At 34.9% G+C, this 24,390-nt stretch overlaps 2 protein-coding genes across 10 annotated transcripts; one reads left to right on the top strand and one right to left on the bottom strand.

Annotated features, from left to right (window-relative positions):
• Window positions 1-1,552: 1,552 nt before the first annotated feature.
• LOC122078652 (cell division cycle protein 27 homolog B-like) lies at window positions 1,553-21,456 on the bottom strand. 9 transcript variants are annotated; one of them, XR_006140145.1, is made up of 5 exons: window positions 21,040-21,456; window positions 20,582-20,791; window positions 18,563-18,689; window positions 18,270-18,416; window positions 16,594-16,875 (listed from the first exon to the last, which is right to left on the bottom strand). XR_006140145.1 is itself a non-coding variant. In XM_042644735.1 (3 exons), exons 1-3 carry the CDS (start codon window positions 20,597-20,599, stop codon window positions 1,688-1,690), a joined length of 300 nt encoding a protein of 99 aa, XP_042500669.1. In that variant the 5' UTR covers window positions 20,600-21,032; the 3' UTR covers window positions 1,553-1,687. The 9 variants fall into 9 exon arrangements, 1 of the variants encoding a protein (XP_042500669.1); XR_006140147.1 differs by having other exon boundaries at window positions 20,582-20,780; XR_006140148.1 differs by lacking the exons at window positions 16,594-16,875; window positions 20,582-20,791 and adding an exon at window positions 1,553-1,827.
• LOC122078651 (18.1 kDa class I heat shock protein-like) lies at window positions 12,728-13,218 on the top strand. Its single transcript, XM_042644734.1, has one exon. The coding sequence runs from the start codon at window positions 12,728-12,730 to the stop codon at window positions 13,202-13,204; it is 477 nt and encodes a 158-aa protein (XP_042500668.1). The 3' UTR covers window positions 13,205-13,218.
• Window positions 21,457-24,390: the final 2,934 nt, after the last annotated feature.

Genomic DNA, 24,390 nt, shown 5'->3' with positions numbered 1-24,390 from the left:
AAACTCTCTTTTTATTAGATCAAAGAGCAAAATAATCATGTGTTCATGTGAGTTCGTCTTACCTAATGGTTAATTTCTTACTCAAATTCTTGTTCTCTTTTGGGTGATGGGAATTGAGAAAATAGAAATCTGATTCATTTGAAATGGACCCAATCAAGAGATAAAAATCTAACCCAGGAAGTAGAAAAATCAAGAGTATAGGAATGATGAGTACTGGTCTCATTTGCTGGGAGTAGAAGTTTTAATGGGGCAAGTTCGGAGAGAGCCAAGGTAACAAAAAGCCCAGCCCACTAAATTTTGTCTTTAGATCTAGTTGGTCAGGCCTTCAGAAAGGTACATCTGAGTTTTGTGGGCCTTGAGTTGGGTTAGGGCCAGTCCACAACACATGGTAACTGTAGGGGGTGCTTTTGCCAATTCACCTGTTTTGTGAGTAACATGGGCCATCCAATTTGTTTCAAATTCATAGATGTTAGTATTGGTAATGAGCCTCATCTAATAAACATTGCAATGTTACATTGTTACTATTGGTAATGAACCTCATGTAATAAACATTGCAGGAAGAGCAAAACCTTCATTTAAAAAGTACAAGCATTTTCACATATTAAGTGTGAATTCGATCCCTAGTTCTTTGCATGTTCGTTCAATAAAAATTCCATATTAACAGAAAAATTGAAACAATGTTTGATCATATGGTTTTAAGAAATTATCATAGTTTAATCAAAAAATATAGGCCGAGCAGCACACAAAAGAAGAAAGTAAGATATTGGAGTAAACTAATAAGGTTTTGCTTGAAATCAAATTCATAGCAGCAAGATTTAAGTGGATTGATGAAACAAGAATAAAATTCTTTGTGGCAAGACTTACATTGATTGATGAAGCATTCCATCAAGTATGACTGGTAGGTCAAGATACTATGAAACACATCTTTCATAATTTCCTAATCATCGGGTCAGACCACAATTATAATTTTCCATGGATTGCAGTATTTTTGCAGTGGTCTTGTTTGAAGATCTAAATCCATTACTTTTCATGGATTTTTCCCGACCAGCAATCAACATTAGCTTCTAAGTATAGCAGGTGCGGCAAACATTCTAAAAAGGAAAAGGTTCTATTCCACAAAGTAATAGATTGTGATCAAAAGAGCAGTTCTTTAGGAGAATAATTTACTAACCCGATCTGTATGATACTTCGCTTGCTACTTACCTCTATTATTAGTTAACACCTTGGCACTTCAAAATTATTCTATTTTTAAATTTGTGTGAACATGTGTTATATAAACAGAGTGCAATATATATGATAGGGAAACACAGCAGTAGGGAGTTAGTCATGTTAGATGTGTTGTTCAATCCATCTTAAGCAAAATTATGATAACAAGTTGATTTTCACATTGTAATACTGGTCAAATTACTTAGTTCGGTGAATATTCTATTTTTTTTTAAATAAATTATGATTTAAGAGAGAAAGAATGCTATCTCTCTGCTCTCTATGCCCACACACATGGCGAAAAGCCTGTCTGGGTGTGGAGAGGAGAGCGTAGCATTCTAGCCCATAATTTAATCAGTATGCTAATGTGGTATTAGATGTGTTAAAAGTTAATCACAAAGCACATGGATCGAGATCCTCTATTATTCTTACATCTTACAATTTTTGTTATTCTACCTGTAGAGTTGGGCAGGTGGCGCTGTTGTTATGGATGGCTCAAATTCAGAGAGAAGGCCCATATTGATGATCCTTCCACTGGGATGAGGAGGAAAGCATCAACCATGAGAGTTGACGCGAAAGACGAAGGCAGCAACAGCAATCGATTGCCAGGACCTACAGACTGCACTAGAACAATGGAAGCCCACCAAGTGTAACTTTTTTAAAATCAGATCAGGATATCATCTGGAAGTATAAACTTTTAAAATCAGAATCATGATATCATCTGGAAGTGTAACTTGTTAAAAATCAGAATCATGATATGTCATCTGGAAGTAGTCCCAGAGTTGTCATGTGAGTTCCTAACTCTTTGCTGTATGGATTCCAAACATCAATAGTCCCAAAGACCAGATAACCTGTAGATCATAAACAGTAGTAACACAATTGGACAGTGGTAGTCCAGATCTGATTTGCACAGCTTCTTTAATTAATCGGAAACTGAGAATGGATTATGCCTGGAATCAAAGAACTTGAGACCTCCTGGAATCAAAGAACATGTGACCTCCTGGTAAACGTGGGTTTTTTGCAGACCACAACTCACCACTCAAATATGAACTTAATTGGGCCTAAATCTGAGATTTAAACTCTTTATATTACAGCCCAAAATTGATTAATTAACTTCTTTTTCTTATTTTCTAATAAATTATGAATTACATGGTTTCATGCTTTGTAGCTAACTTCATAAAGTTATATTAGTCTAGGGTTGGGTCCTAACTCAAATATAGATATACCACACCCGAATCATTATCACCCTCTCCGTTGGCCTCTGAATCTTGCACTAACTTAAATTTGTGCATGAGTTTGTTCTACTATCAAAACAACAATGTTAACTTACCCATCTCCCAACTAAATGGGTGGGGTATAGAGGATAATAATAATAATAAGCATTTAAAGAAAGGAACACAATAACATCTCAAAAAAATCCAACCTAAATAGGGTTCATTACATAATCCTCCAAATAGTTCTATTCGAGGTCATACCAACAAAAGCAAAGACATAAAACTCTATATGTCTTTCCTCGTTACTTCCCCTATTGCTATTTTAGATTTTCCCCTTGTTCTTTTAGATCTTTCCATATGAATCCGATCACTCCTCCTTATTCATGCATCCCAAAACCTCCATTGAATATGACCATACCAACTTAAGAAAATTCAATTCTTTTTTGCTCTTATGTATTTTATATGATTTCGTATATTACACATGGCTATAGAATAAAGTTCTATTGTTTGGAGGAAAAAAATTTTTAAATATGACTCTCTTTTTTTTTATTTTTTTTTATGTCATATTATTAGGACTAAATGCAAAATATTTGTAAGCTTATATCATATTAGGTAAAAATTAAGAGCTTCCTAGATAAAGGAAGAAGCTGGCATAACTAGAGATTGAAATTTTAATATATCCATTTGGCATAACATAGATGGAAACAAATCCAATGACATGGACTTCTTGCTTATTTATTTATTTTTATCTCTGGGATAAAATTTGACAATATCTTATTAATTATTAAAATTTTGTCTTTTGAAAATCTCTGTTGTCTGTAATTATATAGTTTGATTAAATGTAACCCATTGTAGGACAATCAAATTGGAACAAAAATTATACTTCTTGATGGAACGACATGCACTATGGAGTGTATGATCTAATAGCAATAAGTAATGAATGGGTAAACCGTGGAGGACCTAACTACGTCACCTATCCAACTCGTAAGAGGAAAAATAATACCTATGGGCATTCAGCATAATAAATATGGGTTGCGTAAGAATGGGGGTGTCAAACTTTCGATTTGGCTTAATTTCGGTCGGATTGAATTGATTTTGTCCTAAGAATGAGGGAGACCAAAACCAATTCATTAAGGAGCTTCAGTTTTCGGTTGGTTTTGGTTTCAGTCCAGTTTGGTTTCGATTTTTCAGTGTCGAATTAATACCAGTTTAAATCAATTTATTATCAGATTTGAACCATAATGAAATCTTACATTCACAACCTGATGAAAGATTTGATAAAAATACTTTAAATTTGTGACGAAATCATGGTTTAAACCAATGAATACCTAATTACTGAGAAAATAATTAATATTGAAATCACAAAATGAACCCTACTATCCAATCATTAATTTAACTACCCAACTAATCTTGTATGATCAATAGAAGAATTGTTACAATTTAATAATCAATTTTCCTATTCATAACCTAATATTTGTTAATTGGTAACAATTCCCTTACTAAAAAAAATAGTCTTACTAATGTTGTTAAAAAAATGGATACTCAATTTCCCCTATTTATAACCTCATAATCACTTGTTTTTTTATCGGTTTCATTCGATTTGGTTTTGGTTCGATTATTGGTCAGTTCGATTTGGTTAGATTTTCAATCGACCCCAACATACCTCCGTACAATACCAATCGATTTGGTTTTGTTTGGGTTTTTTCGATTGATTTTGGTCAGTTTTATCGGTTCAAGCTAGGTTTTATCATCCATACGTAAGAGTTATTGAAAAACAATGCCTTTTTAGATACCTATATATCTCCCCATTGACATTACTGGCTAAATTATCTGCAGGGATACAACCGTTTTTCCATAATTGTCTCTCCAACTTCTGTTCTTCAAATTTTTTAAAATACTCTTAGGCCCTCTTTGGTATTATTTTTCTTTTTTATTTTTATTTATTTAACAAAAATTATTAATGAAATTCATTTTTTATTAAAACATAAAAATATTTTGGTAACTACTTGAGAACAATGATTTTTTGTGAGAAATAGTTTGGTATCTTAATGTGCAAACTAGTTTTTTACAGAAATGGCTGAACGGAATTCCCTTCACCCACCTTTCTTATAATTCTCTTTCTCCACTTTGGATTGAAGAAGAGGGGGCAAAGGGCTTAGATTTCTAATTACAAAGTAAATGACTATTTTACCCCTCCGTGTTGAGCCTTCAAGTACACTCTTGATCTCTTTTTGGTTTTTGTGTTTGACCAATTTTTTTTAAACAGAAACAAGCTCTATAAATGATATCAAATGCATCCAAAACCATTTTTGTGAACAAAAATCAAAAAGAAAAATGATACCAAAGAGAGCCTTAGATGTTGGATTAAAAGATTCTATCCGCCGCAGAGTGGTATTTAACAAAACTGTTCTACATGAAATTAATAAGGGCCCTTCCTAGCTCGTCCTGTTATAGTTTCATATATTTAAGTCTAAACTTCTAAGTTTTTTAATTATGTTAATGATCCCTCAATATTTTTTTGATAGAAAAGAAAATAAGAGGAAGCAGCAAACCAAAAAAAAAAAGATAAAGCACCCAAATTGTTAGATTTAGTCTTAGTGCTCGTATCTATTATAGCTAACCTATGAGCTGTGAATTCTATTCTTTTTAACAATACATAAATTCGTCATCTGTGAATTCTAAAATCAGCTTATCTTTCAAATCAATCTATTCGTTTTTCTTTCAACCAAAACCCAACAGGGTCACTTATCTCGAGCTTCTTCAGTGGCCCAAGAACAAACATCTATGACCCTTTTGAAAGCTTCCTTTTCACCTTCTTGTAGAAATGCAACCCTAAAACAATGTAAAAAATAATAGGAAAACAAGAACTAGCAATGCACATAGAATTAAGAGGTTCGGTAAGATTGCCTACATCCTCAGTGAGATGAGATCATACTTCACTATCAATGGAGAATAGGGTTACAATACTAGTCCTCACACCTCTCAATATTGCGTGCATTATAGAGGCTATAAAAATCTAACGAAAAAATCATAATTCGAAAAATACAAAACTACCCTCAAATAAAAAATTCGAGCGGGGGCTACACCCCCGCCATCCTACCTGTCGAGGCGTTGCACTAGTACTCCCTAAATTAAATTGTGATGGAATACAAGACATCATACACCAACACTCCTCTACTCTCACTAACGCCCCAAACATTACACGTGAATCATTAGGACCGATATATCTCAATATATTTTTAATAGATTTTATTTATTTTATCATTAGATTTCCAATTTTTTTATATTATCAATTTTTTTTTATAGAATTTTTACGTTGTCATTTGGCTAACTAGACTTCGAACGTAGCTTAACATCTGAGTTGGGGTCTTTAAGGTTTGTCTATTAATTATTATCACATATGAAACCTACTACATGGTAGTTTTGTGCATTCCTTGGATTTCGTAATGGCTTTCTGTACAGGTAAAAAAATAAATGCTCTTCAAATTTAAATCTCTTGGGTAAAGTTTCTTGTGGTTGGTCCGCTCATTATAGTTTTTATGCACCCAACCACCTACTATGCCACATGAAATGATTATTTGGTGAATCCAACCATTGAATAGGCAGAGTATGTTTTAGATTGGACATTTGCCATATTTACTGAAAAACTCAATCAATTAATTAATTACATTTACTGTGTTCCATTCATTTGCTTTTTAAGATGTTCTATATGAATCTTCAAAGCTTTATTCTCACATGGAAAAAAAAATTATTTAGTTTAAATTTAAAATTTAACAGGTAATCAAGGTACTATGAATCCAATTATACAAAAAAATTGGACCTTAATTATTTGCCGCTTGGTGGATAATAGGTTGGACCATTGGACAACCTATGGTCAGATAGACTAATAGACTGGCTCCCTTTTATTGGCTCAAATGGATAACTACATGGGATTCAGAAGGGTTTGGGCAAGCCCATTTGTGAATGTTGATCTTCCACTTAGGTGACATGTCAGATATGAAAATAAAACTCTTATGAGGTAAGTATTGGTAATGCCACTCTGATGACAAGCACACCAAAATCTTATTTTGATGATCTAACTGGCTACTCATGTAATAAACATTGTAGGGAGAGCAAAACCTTCATTGAAAAAATACATGCGCAATTTCACACATTAAGTGTGAATTCACTAATTCTTTGTATGTGGTTCAATATAATTACATTTTAATAGGACAAACTGAAACAATGTTTGATCATATGGTTTCCAGAAATTATCATAGTTTAATGAAAAAATAGGTTGAGACAACACAACAGAAGAAAGTAAGATATTGGAGTAAACTAATGAAATTATTCTTCAAATACAATTCTTAATGGCAAGAGTTAAGTGTATTGATGAAACAGGGATAAAATAGGGGCAAGACTAAGGGTAAGATGGGTTCGTTGTCCTTACTCTCACCCATGTGGAAAAAAGGAAAGAGAAAGAGAAAAAAGACAGTTCGAAAGAGAGATTAAGGATAACGGATCAATTTATGTTCATCAAGAAGAAAGAAGACAGTTCGAAAGAGAAATTAAGGGTAAAGATCGATTTATGTTCATCAAGATGGAAGAAGACGAGTATGGAAGATATTTTCATTGTGACATAAAGATAGACAATGATAGACTTGATTATGAGTTTGTGAACTTCAGTGTGCTCTAATGGACAATAAATAAATCTACATGTTAGGACTTAAATGCAACACTACCTTAGAATTGGACTACATAAATAATTAATTCTAATTTATTATTATTACTATTAAATAAATTATACCTGAGACCTCATCTATTAGTCGACAAATTCTTTTGTGATAGTTGTCATTCTGAAGAAGCTACACAAAATCACTTTAGATCCACAAACAATATAGAAAAGACAAAGATATAATTGTAGTAAAGTTGTTTAAAAAAAATAAAAAATAAGAGGACAATCAGTTCCTATTCATCAAAGATAGTTCAACCAAAGCATTGTAAGAGATGTAGATGATGACTAAAGTAAAAAAATAATATTAATTATGGGAAAACTTTCCCTGATTACTCCGGTGTAGAGAGAGATAGAGATTGAACCTCGCTAGTTTTTATTATTTTTTTTACTTTGCAAATATTTAAATAGAATTCTAGAGAGAGATTGAACCTCCCTAGATAAAAGAATTAGTTGGGATAACTATGCTCACTCTACTCATTTGACATTGAAAAGATGAAGCAAATTTAATGACATTATCTTTCTAATTCAATTTAAATTTGTTCTTTTGAAAATTTATGTAATCTTTAATCATACAATATATAAACTCATTCTACGACAATAAAATTGGAACAAAAATATAATTACTTGATGGATGACATGCACTGTGGATTTAAGAACCATAAAAAGTAGTTATCAAGAAGAAAAAAAATGTATAAGTAGCGATTGGTTATCCACGGCGGACCTAGCTTTTTCACCCGTCCATGGAGAGAGGGAAAATGATATCTATTGACATTTAGGATATTACATGGCGCAGGTCAGAGTTTTTAAAAATAAGGGAAGAAAAATGCTCCCTCATTGCATCATTAGCATGGGGCCTTGGCAAGGGCATCAATAGGGGATGGGCATTTCGTATTTAACAAGGGTGGGGCCGTGGGGGTATCATTTTCTCCCTTCTTTGTGTCTGAACTTAGGGGATAGATGACCAGGTAATGTTGTTTTTCCCTTTTAGGCTGTGTTCGGTATTCAAGAGAAGAAAAGAAAAAGAAAAAGAAAAAGTACGAAATTGTAGTATTCTTTTTGGTTTAAGAAATTCTCATTATATTTGGTATGTCATGAACCAATAAAAGATTCTTTTGTTTTTTTAATTTCAAAGTTCACATTGAGAATGGTAAAGTTTTCTTTTATTGCAAAAAATTAAAAAATAAATTAAAAAATCTTATCTAAGACACAAGAAAATAAAAAATAAAAATAAAACCTTTTTTTTCCTTTTCTTCTATTAATAGCCATATATATAATAATAATAATAATAATAATAATAATAATAATAAAAGCACGAAATGATAAATCTTTCACTTGACTATTTTACCAGTTTCTTTTATTTATATTCTTTTTATATATTTAATATTATTGGTACCCTTCTATTTTTTATATTCCAATAATTTTTCTCTACTCTTCTTCTATCTCTCAAACTCCCCTTCTTTCCAATAATAGAGTCAAAGAGATAGTTGATTTCCTACTCTCCCAACCTCTCCCACGAACAATCTCCCCTCCTCTTTATACTCTTTTCTTTCTCCCCTAGAATTTATATGCAAACAAATGGCATCTTCAAGGTTTCTCTCCCAGTCACGATCTCCCCTCCTCTCTATACTCTTTTCTTTCTCCCCCTAGAACTTGCCAAAGCAAATTGAATTCAATCCAGACAATTCAAAAACCAGGCAATTCAAAACCAACGGGACTTCAAATACAGCAGAAAGGTATCAATAATTTTATTTTGAAAAGCTATTGGGTTTTCTAAAATTTCTACCTGTACACATTCTTTAGAAATCTTTAGATCTATTTGAATGCAGGATAGCAGTTCGAAATTGGTCTTAACATGTAGCAGAAGTATTACCGAAAAAAAAAAAAAAGAAACATGTAGCACCAGAACCTGAACTAAGATGACACATAATTTAGAAAATTTGGTAGAATTGGTTACTTACCGGTTGGTAAGCATACTGCTCCTTGGGGGATCATACACTATGGATGGTGATTTTAGCCATACACATTCAGGTAACGTTGTTCCAGTTCCAGCTATCCTTGTGTATTAACCGTGTTAGGCACTTAGGATTACTGTATGTGTATAATACCTGTGGTCCTAAATTGCTATGTAGCCCATCCAATAAAACAGGCCACCATTGATGGAGCTGATGCAACATGTATAGTAATGGTAATCAGAGCTGAACTTGTCATCTCTATTAGCATAGACTTCACCCTTCTGTACCTAAGTCTTGGTTGCCGCATAAGGTTCTTCTCTGTGATTAATAAGAGAAAAATGACTTAAAACTAGGGTTTTGATCATGGTTTCTGGGTATATTCGTCTATCTAAGATCTAAATTCCAATTTCACACGTAATCGAGTCAACTGTCGTAGACTTCGTTGATTATCTTTGTCGACGGTTGAAGTTTTGTTTATTTGGATTTATTTTTTTCAATAGGATTTTTGGTTTCCATATCGTTAAAGGAGCCCATTGAAGGGATCAAATTGTCAAGACAGAGTGGAATATGAATTATAATTTTCAGATTTATTTAAGTCTTTTTTTTTCTTTTTTAATTTCCTCGTCAATCCATGAAACTCCATCTTAGCCATCCAAGAGGGAGAGTGGGAGACTTCGTCGTTCAGTCAGTCTTTGCTTTCTAAGAGTTTTAAATGAGGTAATGAATGGCTCACGGTAACCCACCATTTGATAATGGAAAAGGTTTTTTTTTTTTTTTATCTCTTCTTTCTCTCCTCTCCCTTCCCCAAAATTCTGTTTCCCCATTTTCTCTACCCGCACAATTCTCTCTCTCCTTTTTTCTCTCTTATTTACTGTCTCACCCTTATTCTCTGTTTCTGGTTATATCATTTTGATAAATGAAAAGTTGCTCGCTGATTCTGAAGTTAAATCTTTAAATCTGGTAATCTATATGATATTCTATTAGTATCATTATAGAATAGTTTGACACAATTATTTTCCGTTCCTGCGAAATATCTCGAGATTTAAGCAAGAACACCTCCAGCAGATTCTGCTTTTGATTTGCATCAATGTACCATTTTAAAAAGGACTATAAGAAGTTAGACCCGGAACATGGAAAGACCTGTTACCATACTACCAACATAATAGAAGCATTTTCAAACCGCCCCCCCCACCACCAAAAAAAAAACATAATAGAAGCATGATTCAATCCTTATTCGCCAAATAAACATCAAGTACAAGCAAGGAAAATCATCACATTACCTACATCATCTAATTGTGATTCACTCCACTCAAACACAACAATTAAGTACACAAAAGGTCAAACAGTAAGAAGTTCAAAGGCAACTCATACATAAAAGAACAGTACATACCTTGTTATTGGACTCTACCCTACCCGGGGTAGACCCATTAAAGAGTATTGTTGATTGGATCAAAAATATTAATGGGATATTAACCAACTCAATTACTACTTCAACAATAGCCATCGAGACTATTTGATCAATTGGGTTTGTACATGGAAGGTACAAAACCAAACAAGAAGTATACTTTCTAGGAAAGGTGCATGCCTCGAAATATGAATAGAAGACAATAACCTAATATTGTTAGGGTTTTTGATTGGTTTGGTTTGGTTTGGTTTGGCTTTGGTGTGACAATAATAAAAAATATTAATTGGATATTAACCGACCGAGTTATTGCTTCAATAATAACCATCGAAACAAGAAGTATGCTTTCTAGGGGAGATTTAATAAGCCTATCAAGTGTTTGCTTTGCCTGCTTGCATTTGGAATTGCATTATGTGATGCTTTGTTCATAATCTGAACATGTTCTTTCCTTTTTTAACATTAGTTTATAGATTTTTATGATAATATATGATTTGATTATCAATGTATTCTGAACGTAGTGCAACAATAACAAACTCAACCTTATCCCAACTTAAGGATGTCAATTACATGGATCAATTAAAAAACAAAAAAAAAAGGGAGAGGGGTGCAAGGATGAGAGTAAGAGGAAAGAGGCCCAACGTAAAAAGTCATTCTTCACCACTTCACCTATGGTCATTTTAAGTCAGCCCCTAGATCTTTTAGCTCCTTCAATTTGAATCGGATCGCTCATTTTTACTAGAATGTCCTCAAGCATTCTTTGAACAGGGCCAAACCCCCTCAGATGATTTTCATGGAACTTGTTATTGATTCGGGCAACTCCTAAATCAGCTCTAATTATGATTATTGTGCAACCAACTATGATGTATGGGGCGAGATGTTGCTGAATTAAGAAGTGTCATATAGAGAAGCTGTTGTATTTTGAATCCATAATGAATAGTATTCTAATTTGTTTGTAGGTTATAAACTCTAAAAGCAAAAGTAAACATGAGTTCTTATAACAATAACTTTGACAGCCTACTCCTCCAAACCTTGATAGGCAGATTATAAGTCCGAACTCCTAACCTCCAAAAAATCTCTTCTATCTCTCAAAGCTTGGAGTATATCCTACTTGATTCCAATGCAATCCATGAAGGTAACAATATAGACACACTAAAAATATTATTCGTAACACGTGCAAATGCATGTGTGTTCTTACTAGTATATATCTATATATATTAATTTTCATTTTCATTTCTTTTATCTTTTTCTGTTAGCTACTAAACACAGCCTTAAGAAAATGCCTTCTAGATACCTTTTCTCTCCAATTTTCTTTTTAATGGTGAAGGAATTCATTGATTGAAAATGTATTCACTACGTTATCTACCACACATGGTTTCAAATATCAGTATTGTATCAGTCATATCGACCATATATATCAATATCAGTTGAGATCGATACTCAATACCTGCTCAATCCGAATTGATTACATGTATCATTTCAGAGGTAAAAAAACAAAAATATACTTTATTCAAAAAGCAAGGGGCAAAAATGACCGACACACATGGATCTGATCCAATCAAGATTCAATATGATATCGATATCATCAGAGACCAATACCAACACCAATGCCAAGAACTAAATCCTTGCTACGAGCAGCTTTGTTTGCACTAAACAAGCCACAAGATTATCTCCCTGCTCTGTTATACTTTATTAACAGACTCAAAAATTTGCAACAAAAAAACAAACTCGAAAGCCTTAACAGAAAATGAAATCTCCAGTGTACAATTTCAACAAACCCCCCCCCACCCAAAAAAAAAAAAAAAACCCACCACCCACACACAACCACACGAACAGAGAGAGAGAGAGAGAGAGAGAGAGAGAGAGAGAGTTTGGGCCTGATCTATCAAAAAAATTAATATGGGCCTGAGTCAGCATTCTTCCATTGTGAAACAGCCAAAAAATTCCTTGGGCCTTAACGTGACCCGTGAAATAGAGAAAACGTTAGAATTGAGAAGCTTACAGAAACACCTTGAAGACATCCCATAGCCTCGACTAAGAAAACATTAGAAGCTTATAGAAGCACCTTGAAGATGAGGGAAAGAGAAAGAGAAACGATAACAGAAAGTCCCCTGAGATTATATCAAAACCACCTCCTTACCTTTCCTTCTCTATAAATACCCAAATTTTCCCTCTGTGAATTCCCAAATCAGCTTTTTTCTTTTTTTGAAAATTCCGATCTTTTTTCTTCAATCAAAACCCAACAATGTCGCTCCCTAGTTTCTTCAGCGGCCAAAGAACAAACATCTATGACCCAACTTCTTGCTACCTCTGGGACCCCTTTGAGGGCTTTCCCTTCTCCTCCTCTGCTCTCACTAACACCCCAATCAGTTCACGCGACACCTCTGCTTTATCAAAAGTTAATGTCGATTGGAAAGAAACCCCAGAAGCCCATGTCTTCATAGTTGATCTTCCTGGGCTTAACAAGGAAGAAGTAAAGATTGTGATTGATGGGAGTGTTCTTCAGATCAGTGGAGAAAGAAGAAAAGAGGAAGAGGAGAAGAACAGTTCGTGGCACAAATTGGAGCGTACCTTTGGAAATTTCCTCAGGAGGTTTAGATTACCTGAGAATACGAAGAAGGATCAGGTGAAAGCAAATATGCAGAATGGGGTTCTTACTGTGATTGTTCCTAAACAAGAGGAGAAGAAGCCTCAAGCTAAGCGCATTGAAATCGCTGGTTAAAAGGGGTTTTAGCTTACAGACTCAGCTAGTTTGTGTTCTTCAGTTAATGTTTGTTTGCCTTCAATTTATCGGTAATAAATGGAAGTGAGAAGCTGATCAAAAAAAAAAAAAATGGAAGAAGTGGGAATTAAGGAATTAATGTGGGTTTTGGTGTAAATTGGGAAGATGTGTATTGTTCTGTAATTTGGGTTTTGCGTTTTGTTCTCTGGGAGTGGTTAATAGCCATAAGAAATGTATGTTTTGGTGTTGATTGAGAGGATGTGTGTGTTCTGTGATCTTTGGGTTTTGAGCTATTCCTTTCTGGACTGCCCAGTAGGGTATCAATTGGTATCGATATACAAGGATTGCCCAGTAGGGTATCAATTGGTATCGATATACATATATCGATACTGAAATTATATTGAATTATTGTATCAAAACCGTATCAAGGATATTTGATATAGTTTCGGTCCCAACTCTTCTTCTTTATTAATGCAATCGTTACATAAAGGGTATTCTTCTTATTCTCAATTAAGGAGATAAAAGACATTTTATTCACCAAGACAACTCTAAAGAGAGCATCACAATTTTGATTTTTGGGTTGTCCACCCATATAGCAGGATCCATATCAACAATATCCACTTCACTATCATGTAGGTAAATTTCATAACACAACCATAAGTCTTCTTCACACTAGCACTCAATGGGGTCTCAACTGCTGTGAACACTAGCATAAGGAGCTTTCCAACTGTTCGGGCTACCAAACCACTGATCCACTTCCAACTTCTTTCAGATTCTTCTTTGGTTTGGCCACTAGCTTGAAGTCCACCCAAGAGAGTTCCCCGGCCTCTCGTGATGAGCGCAGCGCAGAAAAGGGTATTTGCGCCAGAGGAGGGTGGTCGTAGATCAGCTTACTCTCCATTGGGCTCATCCCTTGCTTGTTCTGGCGCGCTAGCCGTTGTATATAGTCGGGCCCTTGCTTGTTTAGGTTGAAGCGTGTTAGCGCAGTAGTTTGATTGCGTATCGCGCTAGGCGCTCACGTCTTCTCCTCTTGAATTAGTCCACCAAGCAATCTCAAAATCTACGATAGTCTCTTGACATGTTGAAAGATCATCAACATCAAAACATCTTGTCACAATACTACCCTACAACAAATAAAAGTCATTCTTCCTCTTTCCTTGCATCACAACAAAAGCACATTTCAAAACTTTTATGATTCCACCTTGAGTAAAATATTTAAGGTCATTAGAGTCAAAAGTACCTAAAGAAATCAACATGAAAAAAGCAAGAGATCGGCTCCTTGTGTTTGCGTTCGTAGCACTTGGGAGCCTTTTCAGTCGGTGTAGTTGGTGCAATAACTGGGCATTTTCCATTACAACAAGTATATAACTGCAACAATTGGTATCAGAGTTGATTAGTGTTTCAGGTGGAGTTTCTGAGATGGCATCTAAATTTTTCAAGTAGAATTTCTCAAATGATGCAACACGTCATCATTTAAGACTGTTTGGTGGACTAATTCAAGAAGAGAAGCTCCTTGTGCTATCGTCCATAGCACTTGAGAGATTTGTTAGGGGCTAATGTGGAGAATACTTATGTACAGTGAAGTGAAGATTATTGATATGAGCCCCGCCATATGGGTGAGCAGCCCATAAGTCAAAATTGTGGTCCTCTCTTTAAAATTGTCTTGATGAAGAAAATGTGTTCATCATCTTAATTGAAAAGAAGACAAATATCCTTGTGTAACAATTTCATATGAATACAATTAATAAAGAAAAAGAGTTAGGAAAAGGAAATAACGACAAGCATGTTAGTGGATTATGAGATTAAAGAAAGTTGGATGCACCTACTACATCGACGAAAAGTAAAAAACAATATTAAACGTGAAATTCGTCCACTAAATTTTTCTATAAATAGAGGGAGTTGGTGCTCTTTGAGGTATACGAACACAATGGGTTCAGGAGAACAGGAGGAGGAAGGATAGCTAGCCTCTTGTACTCATTTGTAGAGTCTCTTGTTTCTAGTATTGGTTGATCCTGTGAGTAGGAATTCAAGCATAGAGATATTTTGTAGGGAGAAATGAGTGTATTTGGGTTTTGGGTATTTAGAGAGTGCTGTCACCATTTGTATATTGTTCACATCATAGTGAATTTGTGTTCTTGTCTTCGCCCGTGGACGTAGGCCAAAAGTCAAACCACATAAAACTTAATATCTTTTGTGTGTGTGTTTTCTATTTGCTTCTTTTTCTATCATTTTCTCTTGATCCCTGAAACCATAAACATTGATCTTGAGTTGTTTCTGTTACAACAACTGGTATCAGGATTGCAATAATTGGTATTAAAGTTGATCGGTGTATTAGGTGGAATTTCTAAGGTGACAGCTAAATTCGAGATCGAGAAATTCGATGGTAAATTCAGATACAGTCTTTGGAGAATTAAAATGTGTGCCCTGTTGATTCAACAGGACCTACAAAAGGCACATGAGGGGAATGACAAGTCAACAATGATGTAATGACAAATTGCCAACAAATGAAGATTAAAAAAACAAGAAGGCTTGAAATGCGATTCACCTTAGTCTTGTTGATGAGGTGTTGTGTGAAGTCATAAAGGAGGACGTAGCGACTAATTTATGGTTAAAGCTCGAAAGACTATACATGATAAAATCTCTCACTAACGGGTTATAGCTGAAACATAGGCTCTACACTCTTTGGATGAGGGAAGGTATATCTATTAAAGAATATATTGATGAATTCAATAGAATAATTATGCACATGAAGAATATTGATGTTAAAATTGAAGAAGATCAAGCTCTTATTCTATTGTGTTCATTATACTACAAGAAAAGTGGTCTACGACAGCATTTGTAAACGCCACCGTAACGTGTGAAAATGTCGCTATATCTCTATGGCGGAATTTATAGAAAACACCGCCCAAACACCGCTATATCCACCGCCGCAAAAGAACTACGGGGTATTTGGTAAACGCCACCGTAAAATCTCTTCGACGACATATATAAATAAATGCTACTAAAAGACTACGGCAGCATTTATAAATAAATGCCGCCCAAATATTGTATACAACAACGAACACGGGTGCATATAGTGGCATTTATTACTAAACGCCGCGAAATATATATATATATATATATTATTTTTATTTTTATTTTTAAATAAATGAACATATAGTGACGTGTGTTAGTAAACACCACTAAAGAAGTGCTTTTTATTTTAAAACAAAAGACCCATAGTGGCTTTTATTAGCAAATGCCACTAAATTTTTTTTTTTTTTTTAATTACATATTATTGTTTATTTATCTCATTATGTAACCTGTTGAAGCAAATGCTTACATTCCTTGTTCTCATTCTAGATATGAATAAAAATTAATAGAGTTTCACAATAAAATACACAAGAATCTAATAACTGGCTATCCATTCCCTATAAAGTCCAGTTGGTACAAAGTAATGTAACAAACCAAATTGTCATCATGGAGACAAAAAAAATCTCATATCCATATAGATAGCACTCAATTTAACAAGAAATATGTGGTTTACTTGCTCACAATAACATAGTAACATAATAAGTTTTTCAAAATAAAGGTTCACACGTCAAGGCAGCTAGGTCAATCCCCAAGTCGTACTTTGCTTCATCATTAAAGATAACTTTATTGTAAGCAGAAGACAAATTTCATGCAAGTACCTGAAAAAATGAAAATACCAGTCAAGTTCTTGTTAAAATTCTACGAAAGTGCCTTACATTTCATTTGTAGCACAGGTTCACAAGATAAATAAGCTAAACTTTACAAACTCTGTTGGGTTTTCTTGAATCCTAAAACCATAGAGGAGCCCGGAAAATTAAACAAGAAAAGCAGTAAGGGCAGAGAAGCAAATAAAACTACGGAATCTCTAGTTGCTTCTTGTTCTACTTCGAGTGTTGATTTAAAACCAGGTGCTTGAACTAATTGTATTATAGGTTTTTGCCTCAGCATAACTCAGTTGTGGAAATTTTAGTAGTGTTTTCTACAGTTCAAGTGATGGTGGAAAACTTCCTCCATCAAGAATTAATGAAAACTTTAAAAAAGAGGATAATGTGACTCCTTACCATTTCAATATTTTGGTTACTTTCTCTCAAATCTTTTATTGATTCATTGTTGCTTTACTTACATACTAATAGTTATATAAATGGTGGGGTCCTCACAAGCTGTCCTTATTGTGTAGACCTCACACTACCCTCTCTTGGACTGGCTCTGTAACCCTTTCAGAAAAAAAATCCAACCCAACTTAAATCAGACCCATCACTCATCAACAAAAGGAATAACATTAACTAAGGTCATGAAGTGGTTAATAGAGGTGATATGAAAGTCAGGCCTATCACTGTTCTTCACTTTATTGTGAATTAAGGATTTGGGTGCTATTGGCTGATAACTCGAGAGTTTCAAGTTGAGACTTGGCTCCCTCCAAAATAACAAGAGAGAAGGAAAAAAAATTGTTAGCGCAAGTGTCTGACTAACCATTTCATCCTTCCTAATGGAGGTTAGATTTTGACCAAGGCTTACAAACTGTCAGAATAGATAATACGCTAAAATACAACAATGTTCTAATGGTTGGATTGAGGACAACAATCAAATAAGCAAGTGTAAAACTTCAAAACCCAGACCTAGGAGATTTTTTATTGCAGGAAATATGTTCAATTGATAATATTGACCGAAAACCCACCGGAAACTTAAGAAATAATTGAAGAACAATGATTGTATTGACTTGGTATTGCTGGGAAGAGGAAAAGGAATAAGATAAGGATGGAAAATCAGATCACCCACTTGATTACCCTCAGAATCCCACTGAGGTTACTGCTGCCTCTCACTGCACCATTGAAGCAAAGATTTCTTTCATTTAACATAGAATCATTGAACGCCTAGAATAGGATACAAGCCTTGATACAAAAAGAGAAAGAACAGAAAGTAAAAGAAACACAAATGCTAAATAGAACAACCACTGAAGAGTGCACTAAGAAAAAGTTAAGTACTTTTTATATTTTTTCAGGAGAAGAATGCAACTTTGTTAGAATGTTATAATTAATTGAGCATAAGGACCAACCTTTAAAGCATGCTCAGTGAACTCAAACTTCTCTTGGCGAAGATATACCATCCCAAGACCATACCACACGTTATAGTGTCTTGCATCTATTCTGAGGGCACTCTGATAGCTCTTTATTCCATTTTCAAAATCCTCAAGGCTACATACCTATTAATGGACAGAATACAACAATAAGAACATAAAGATAAAAGATACAAAAGACAATAACATGTAGTCACCAAAAACAGTTATATGGACCAAGCCCAATTCAGATTCTTAATTGAATCTACAAAACTGTAAAGAAGAAGGTGTACCCCTTACTCATGGCCACATAGGGTATGGGCATATGCAAATTTTGAGTTGAGATTAACATCACGCTGAAAATTTTTCAGAGAAGTTCCATGATCTTTCTGCAAGCTATAGCAGTTTCCTACAGCAAACCTGCATGCCAATTGCATCAGAGAATTGTGGGGGGGGGGGGGGTGGCAAAGTGAATGATGCTTCCATGGCTTAAGAAATGGTAAAAAATGAAGATATTTGCTTCAGAAATTTACAAGCTATTTAAAAGGTATAAATTTTTTTTAAGGATCCAAACCATAAGACTTAAAAAGAAAAATTCATGTTTGGTGGCACAAAGATCCAAGAACAATAATCAATGGTAATAAAGTAGTACGACTCTGCTAACTGGCCAGCTAATAGCTGATGTAGAAGGCCAGAGCTTACTTGTGCTCTTTAAAAATAAATGGGTAAAGACAAGTTATCCACTCGTTTTTTATTCTTAGAAATCAACACACGCACCATCTATATTCAGCAAACATACAAACATAGCTGCACACAACTCACACACACACTTACACATAGAGCTGTACACACACCCACACATACCTAACAGGGGAGGTGAGGCTGGGCTGCAACTCCTCTCACTCTCACATATAGCTATTGATTCAAGGGAATAACTTGACAGCGTAAGTGTACTCAAGTCTCTGACTGGCCTACCACTTCTCTAATAAGTGCTTCATTGATGGCTCTGAATTTTCAGAACAAAGTGTGTTCATTGGCTGTATAGGATCATTTGATGAGATTCTCAAAGAATGTATTGGATGGTCCTGATCAATGGGTATATTTGGCTAAGTATGTTTGGTAAGTGCTTCTCTAAGTTTTTCCATCTTATTTTTAAACTAAAAGCATAATAGATGAAACAGAGTATATTCCATGTTGTGTGGGATCTGACAAAAAAAAGGGCTCTGAACAATTAAATCTCATTAAGCATTGAGTTAACCAAAGTTAGAAAGGTGACACCAGAAAAAATATATATATGGGTTAGTGATTCAGACCCAAAGATATACCAACTTGAAAAATAGTTAGATATGCATATAGATGTGCTGTTCTTTTCCTTAGGATACAAAATGCTGGCTCAGTGCAGCCTGTTGTATCTGTCGAGCAGACTGCATTTTCTAGAGAGGGCTGATATGCACTGACATGCTTTCTTTCTTGTTTTAAATGAAATTTGAAATATAATCTTTGCTTCAAAGGGAAGAAAAAAAAAACTCTCCAATGTCTGTTTCACTTGAAGTAAAAATAAGGGATGCAAAGTTTTATATTGAGATCCACTATTATAGGAAAAATTCCCTTTAGACAGCCATTTATAAACTCTCTCTAAATACCAAGTTTCTGTGTACAAATAAATTTTAAATTTCATTATGTATAACAAGCAAGGCATCTGGAGATTTCCCGCCTTAGGACATAATTGTTTATAAATATTTGGTTGTGTTTCATGAAGGCAATCGAAGAAATCAGTTGGATAAATATGGATAATCCAGCAACATGGATGTTGGAGGTGACAACAGTTCAAGAAGCATCTTTTGAGGTAAACTTCAATGGCATATATAAGAACTTAGATTTGTACAGGTATGTTCACTTGTAAATTTTCTCTTTTGATGTGCCAGAGTTAAACATTTAGTTTGTGATTGTAGATCTTAGTTTCTCTAATTTCTTCTTTCTTAAATGCACCAAATAGTTAAACATTTAAGTGGAGATATTTTATGACCTGACGATTAAGAGCTAAAAAGTGAAAAGAGAGCAGGCAAAGATAAAGTAAGCAAAATATATCTATTTTATTATTAAAAAAAAAAACATATATCAATCAAATTAACACAAATAGCACATGATCTTAAAGCATAACGAAGAACTAATTGAACAAACAGATTTGACAAAATCGTCCTTTACAAATAAAAAATATCAATGGCTTCCAACTGGAGTGGCACTGAGAAGACCTAGAATGATTGAGAAAAGAAATAAGTAAATTGGAAAAAGAAGTGGCGAAATATGTATACCTTTCGGGACATAAACATTTCGTTTCTAGGAGCAAGAGTAGAAATACCAGCGGAACCCGAAGAAGAAATAAACTAAAGTTCCGCCAGTGTAATTCCGAATCCAAGACTGGAGAAAGTGGGGAAGGGGATTCCACAGATTACTGGGCAGAAAGCTTCCCAGCATAATGCGATTGAATAGGTTGTTCTCGTTAACAAAAATCTGCAAGTAGTCTTCCATTCTCAAAAGATAAATTACATCTCATATAAATCATTTTTAACTCATGAAACCAGAGTTGAAGTGGACTCGGGAGAGAGAGAGGTAGCATTACGAACACACACAGAAAAAACCCTAGAAAATGGAACTCCATGGAAACAAATCTGACTATTAAGTACTTAATTTATATCCATTGACATAATTTAATAGGATTTTGATGAGAAGATAAGTAAATAAGAAGAATAAGAGAAAATAGGAGGAATACCTATGCGTGGAAAATTCAGAAACCTAGAAACCCCTTCCTGTTCAATCAATCTTCTTTCAAACCAACACTTACGGATTTTGAGAAACATTTTAGCGGGAGAGTGGGCAAAGAGGGTCGAGGGAGCAGATTGCAGCGGGAGAGTGAAGAGAAAGGAAAGTGAGAGAGATTGCAGCAGGAGAGAACAGAGTTGCGACTCTTTGCAGCAGTTCGTGAACGGTTAGATTGAAAAAGATTAAAATAGATGAAGAGAGATCGAAAGAGGGGCTATGAAAAATTGGGCGGGCAAGAGAGAGGTTGTTAAAAGTAAGGCGGGAGTTCGGTTTTTTTGGCTGGGATAGGTTTCTATCAGCTTTAAATACAGTGGCGTTTATTGTAATACGCCCTTAAAAATTGAGTTTACAATGGCGTTATGCATAATACGCCCTCAAATGAGTTCATCTACTGCGGCGTTTATGAAAAAAAGGCCTTTGATTGGGTCTATCTAATGACATTTCTTATTTAATATAGGGTATCAAATTAGAGCAAAAATCATAAGAAAAGGAAAACAGAAACTTGAAAGACAGCATGGCCCTATGCATAGACACATAGTTGGTCAAAATGACTACCTTGCCCCCACGAAAGGTTGAAATCCCTCTATAATAGATGCTTTAGTGTGGAGAAGAAATTGAGGATCGAATTTAAGTACAAAGAATTTAATTGAAGAGGTAAGTCAAGTACAGGGAATTTACCTATTGCTCACAGCTAAATTAACGTATGCAACTATCTAGTTGAGAGTGTTCCAACTTGTGTGAGGTTGGGAAACAATAGAGAGAGAGAGAGAGAGAGAGAGAGAGAGACTTCACCCCTTAGCCAAAGGGTAGTTGAGTTGGCAAGAGAATCTTCACCTCAGGGAACATGTGGTTTTGAGTTCGACTCCTCTTACCTCCTTGGGATCACTCACATAGGGATGTTTAGTGTTCTTTACTACTTTGAGTGAAAGTTGAATGGTTCATATTCAACCCTGGTATGGCTTGGTCCATGCGGTTGTGGGGTCAGTATGGACCTGCAGGACTAGTCAGACCGAAGACTTGGATACCCCCTTCATTAACAAAGAGAGAGAGAGAGAGAGAGAGAGAGAGAGAGAGAGAGAGAGAGAGTAAAGCTTGCAAGTCTACAATAGATGATGCATGAATAAGAGAGATGGACTAGTAATATGGGGTTCGGAAATAAGCGAGATGAGCGAGGGCTTGATGACATAGGCCAATTCCTGTTATCTTCACAATTTGAGATGTTTTTAGGAAATATCAACAACACCTTTGGCTTCTTTATTGGAAAACATATTGAAAGTAGTCTGTTTGTTTCATGTCATGGTTCCTCTTTAAGAGCTTAGGCTAAGACCTTATGGTCAACTAGGGTTGAGAGAGAGAGAGAGGGCATGTACCAATGTTAGGGCTAGAGATGATGCAGTAGAATGAAAGAGAAAATCAGGTTCCACGGTGGAGAGAGAGTGCATGGATGGCTGAGATAGAACAAATGCGGGAGAATGAATATGCAGTATATATTCAGTTCGAGAGAGAGAGAGAGAGAGTTAGTCGTTACAGCGCACGGGGATTATTAGACTGGAGCAGGAAGGCAATATGGCTCGATTTTTGGGTGGTAAATATATATTTTTATACAGCGGCGTTTCTTATTAAATGCCACTATACTATTGTATACAGCAGCGTTTAGGACAAAATGCCCCCAAAATTCATATATAAAGCGGCGTTTAATGAGTAATGCCACATATAGCCTTATATATAACGGTATTTATCTATAAATGCCCCTAAATATGCTCATATACAGCGGCGTTTAAAGAGTAATGCCACATATAGCCTTATATATGACGGCATTCATCTATAAAGGCCCCTAAATATACTCATATACAGCGGCGTTTATTATAAAATGCTATTATATATCATATACCGCGGCGTGTGGTGGAAAATGCCACATATTGTATTACATATAATGACGTGTTTTGAAAAACGCCGTTGTATGTGTATATTTAGCGGCATTTGTTAGAAACACCGCTAAAGACCTTCGACTAAGTGCTGCCGTAGACCACTTTTGTAGTACCTTCTTCCTCTGAGCATTTCGTTATTACTATGCTCTACGGAAAAAACACAATTAGTATGGAAGATGTAAAATCATCATTAAACTCTCAAGAGTTGAAAAAAATGGTGTCTGACAATAATAAATATGAACAGGCTGAAGGCCTAATTGTGCAAAAAGGAAGAGGTTTTGAAAATAAATGTCAATTCAAATCTAATCAAGATATTGAATGCTACTATTGACATAAGAAGGGGCACATTAATAGGAATTGTCCAAGATTAAAAAATAAACAAAGGCATAAATCTACTAATTATTCTTTTGATGTTGCTGGAATTATGGAAGACGTTGGAGATGTCTTTTCAGTTACCCGTAGAAGATTTGCACTTTGTAAAAGAGTGGGTTCTTAATTCAGGGTATTCCTATCATATGTGTCTCAATAGGGATTGTTTTGCCACCTATCAATTTTTGATTGGTGGTAGTGTCTTATTAGGTAATAGTATGCCCTGTAAGATTGTGGTAATAAGTACAATCTGAATTAAGATGCATAACAGTATTATTAGAACTTTAACTAATGTCCGGCATGTTCCAGAGTTTCAGAAGAATTTGATTTCTTTGGGTACTCTTGACTCTAATGACCTTAAGTATTTTACTCAAGGTGGAGTTTTAAAAGTTTTGAAACATGTTTTTGTTGTGATGCAAGGAAAGAGGAAGAATGACATTTATTTGTTGCGGGGCAATACTGTGAAAAGGAATTTTTTTTTTTTTATGTCCATGAGCCATTTGCATGTCAAGAGGCTATTGCAGATTTTGAAACTGCTTAGTAAACTAATTCAAGAGGAAAAGCTCCTTACACTAGTGTTCGTAGCACTTGAAAGCCCCGTTGGGGGCTAGTGTGGAGAAGACTTATAGTGGTGTTTTGAAATTTACCCATATGACGGTAAGGTGGAGATTGCTGATATGGGCCCTACCATAAGGGTGGACAATCCATAAGTCAAAATTGTGGTGCTCTCTTTGAAGTTGTCTTGATGAAGAAAATGTCTTCATATTCATAGTTGAGAAGAAGACAAATACCCTTATGTAACAATTGCATATGAATGCAATTAATAAAGAAGAAGCTTCATTCTCTTTAAAGAACTCAATCTTTGCAGAAAGGATTTCACCAAGGCTTCTGCTATCTTCTATTGATATGAATTAGGATAACAAAGAAAAATGAGATTCAGAACTGACAGAGATTCTTAGGAAGAAGATTGAGAAAACTGAGATAGCTCTCTGTTTTATCAAAAA

This window comes from Macadamia integrifolia, chromosome 5 (genome assembly GCF_013358625.1).
Source record: "Macadamia integrifolia cultivar HAES 741 chromosome 5, SCU_Mint_v3, whole genome shotgun sequence".
NCBI classification, from domain to species: Eukaryota; Viridiplantae; Streptophyta; class Magnoliopsida; order Proteales; family Proteaceae; genus Macadamia; species Macadamia integrifolia.
Note: the sequence above shows the minus strand (reverse complement) of the source record. Positions and strands in the feature narration are given on the sequence as shown.

What these genes read in the sequence shown, in the direction of transcription:
- LOC122078651 (XM_042644734.1), top strand. Translation starts at nt 12,728, where the DNA reads ATGTCGCTCCCTAGTTTCTTCAGCGGCCAAAGAACAAACATCTATGAC.
- LOC122078652 (XM_042644735.1), bottom strand. An exon ending in TCACTGAGCATGCTTTAAAG is followed by an intron (nt 1,823 to 18,269) that starts GTTGGTCCTTAT and finishes GTTCTAGTGCAG; the next exon opens with TCTGTAGGTCCTGGCAATCG.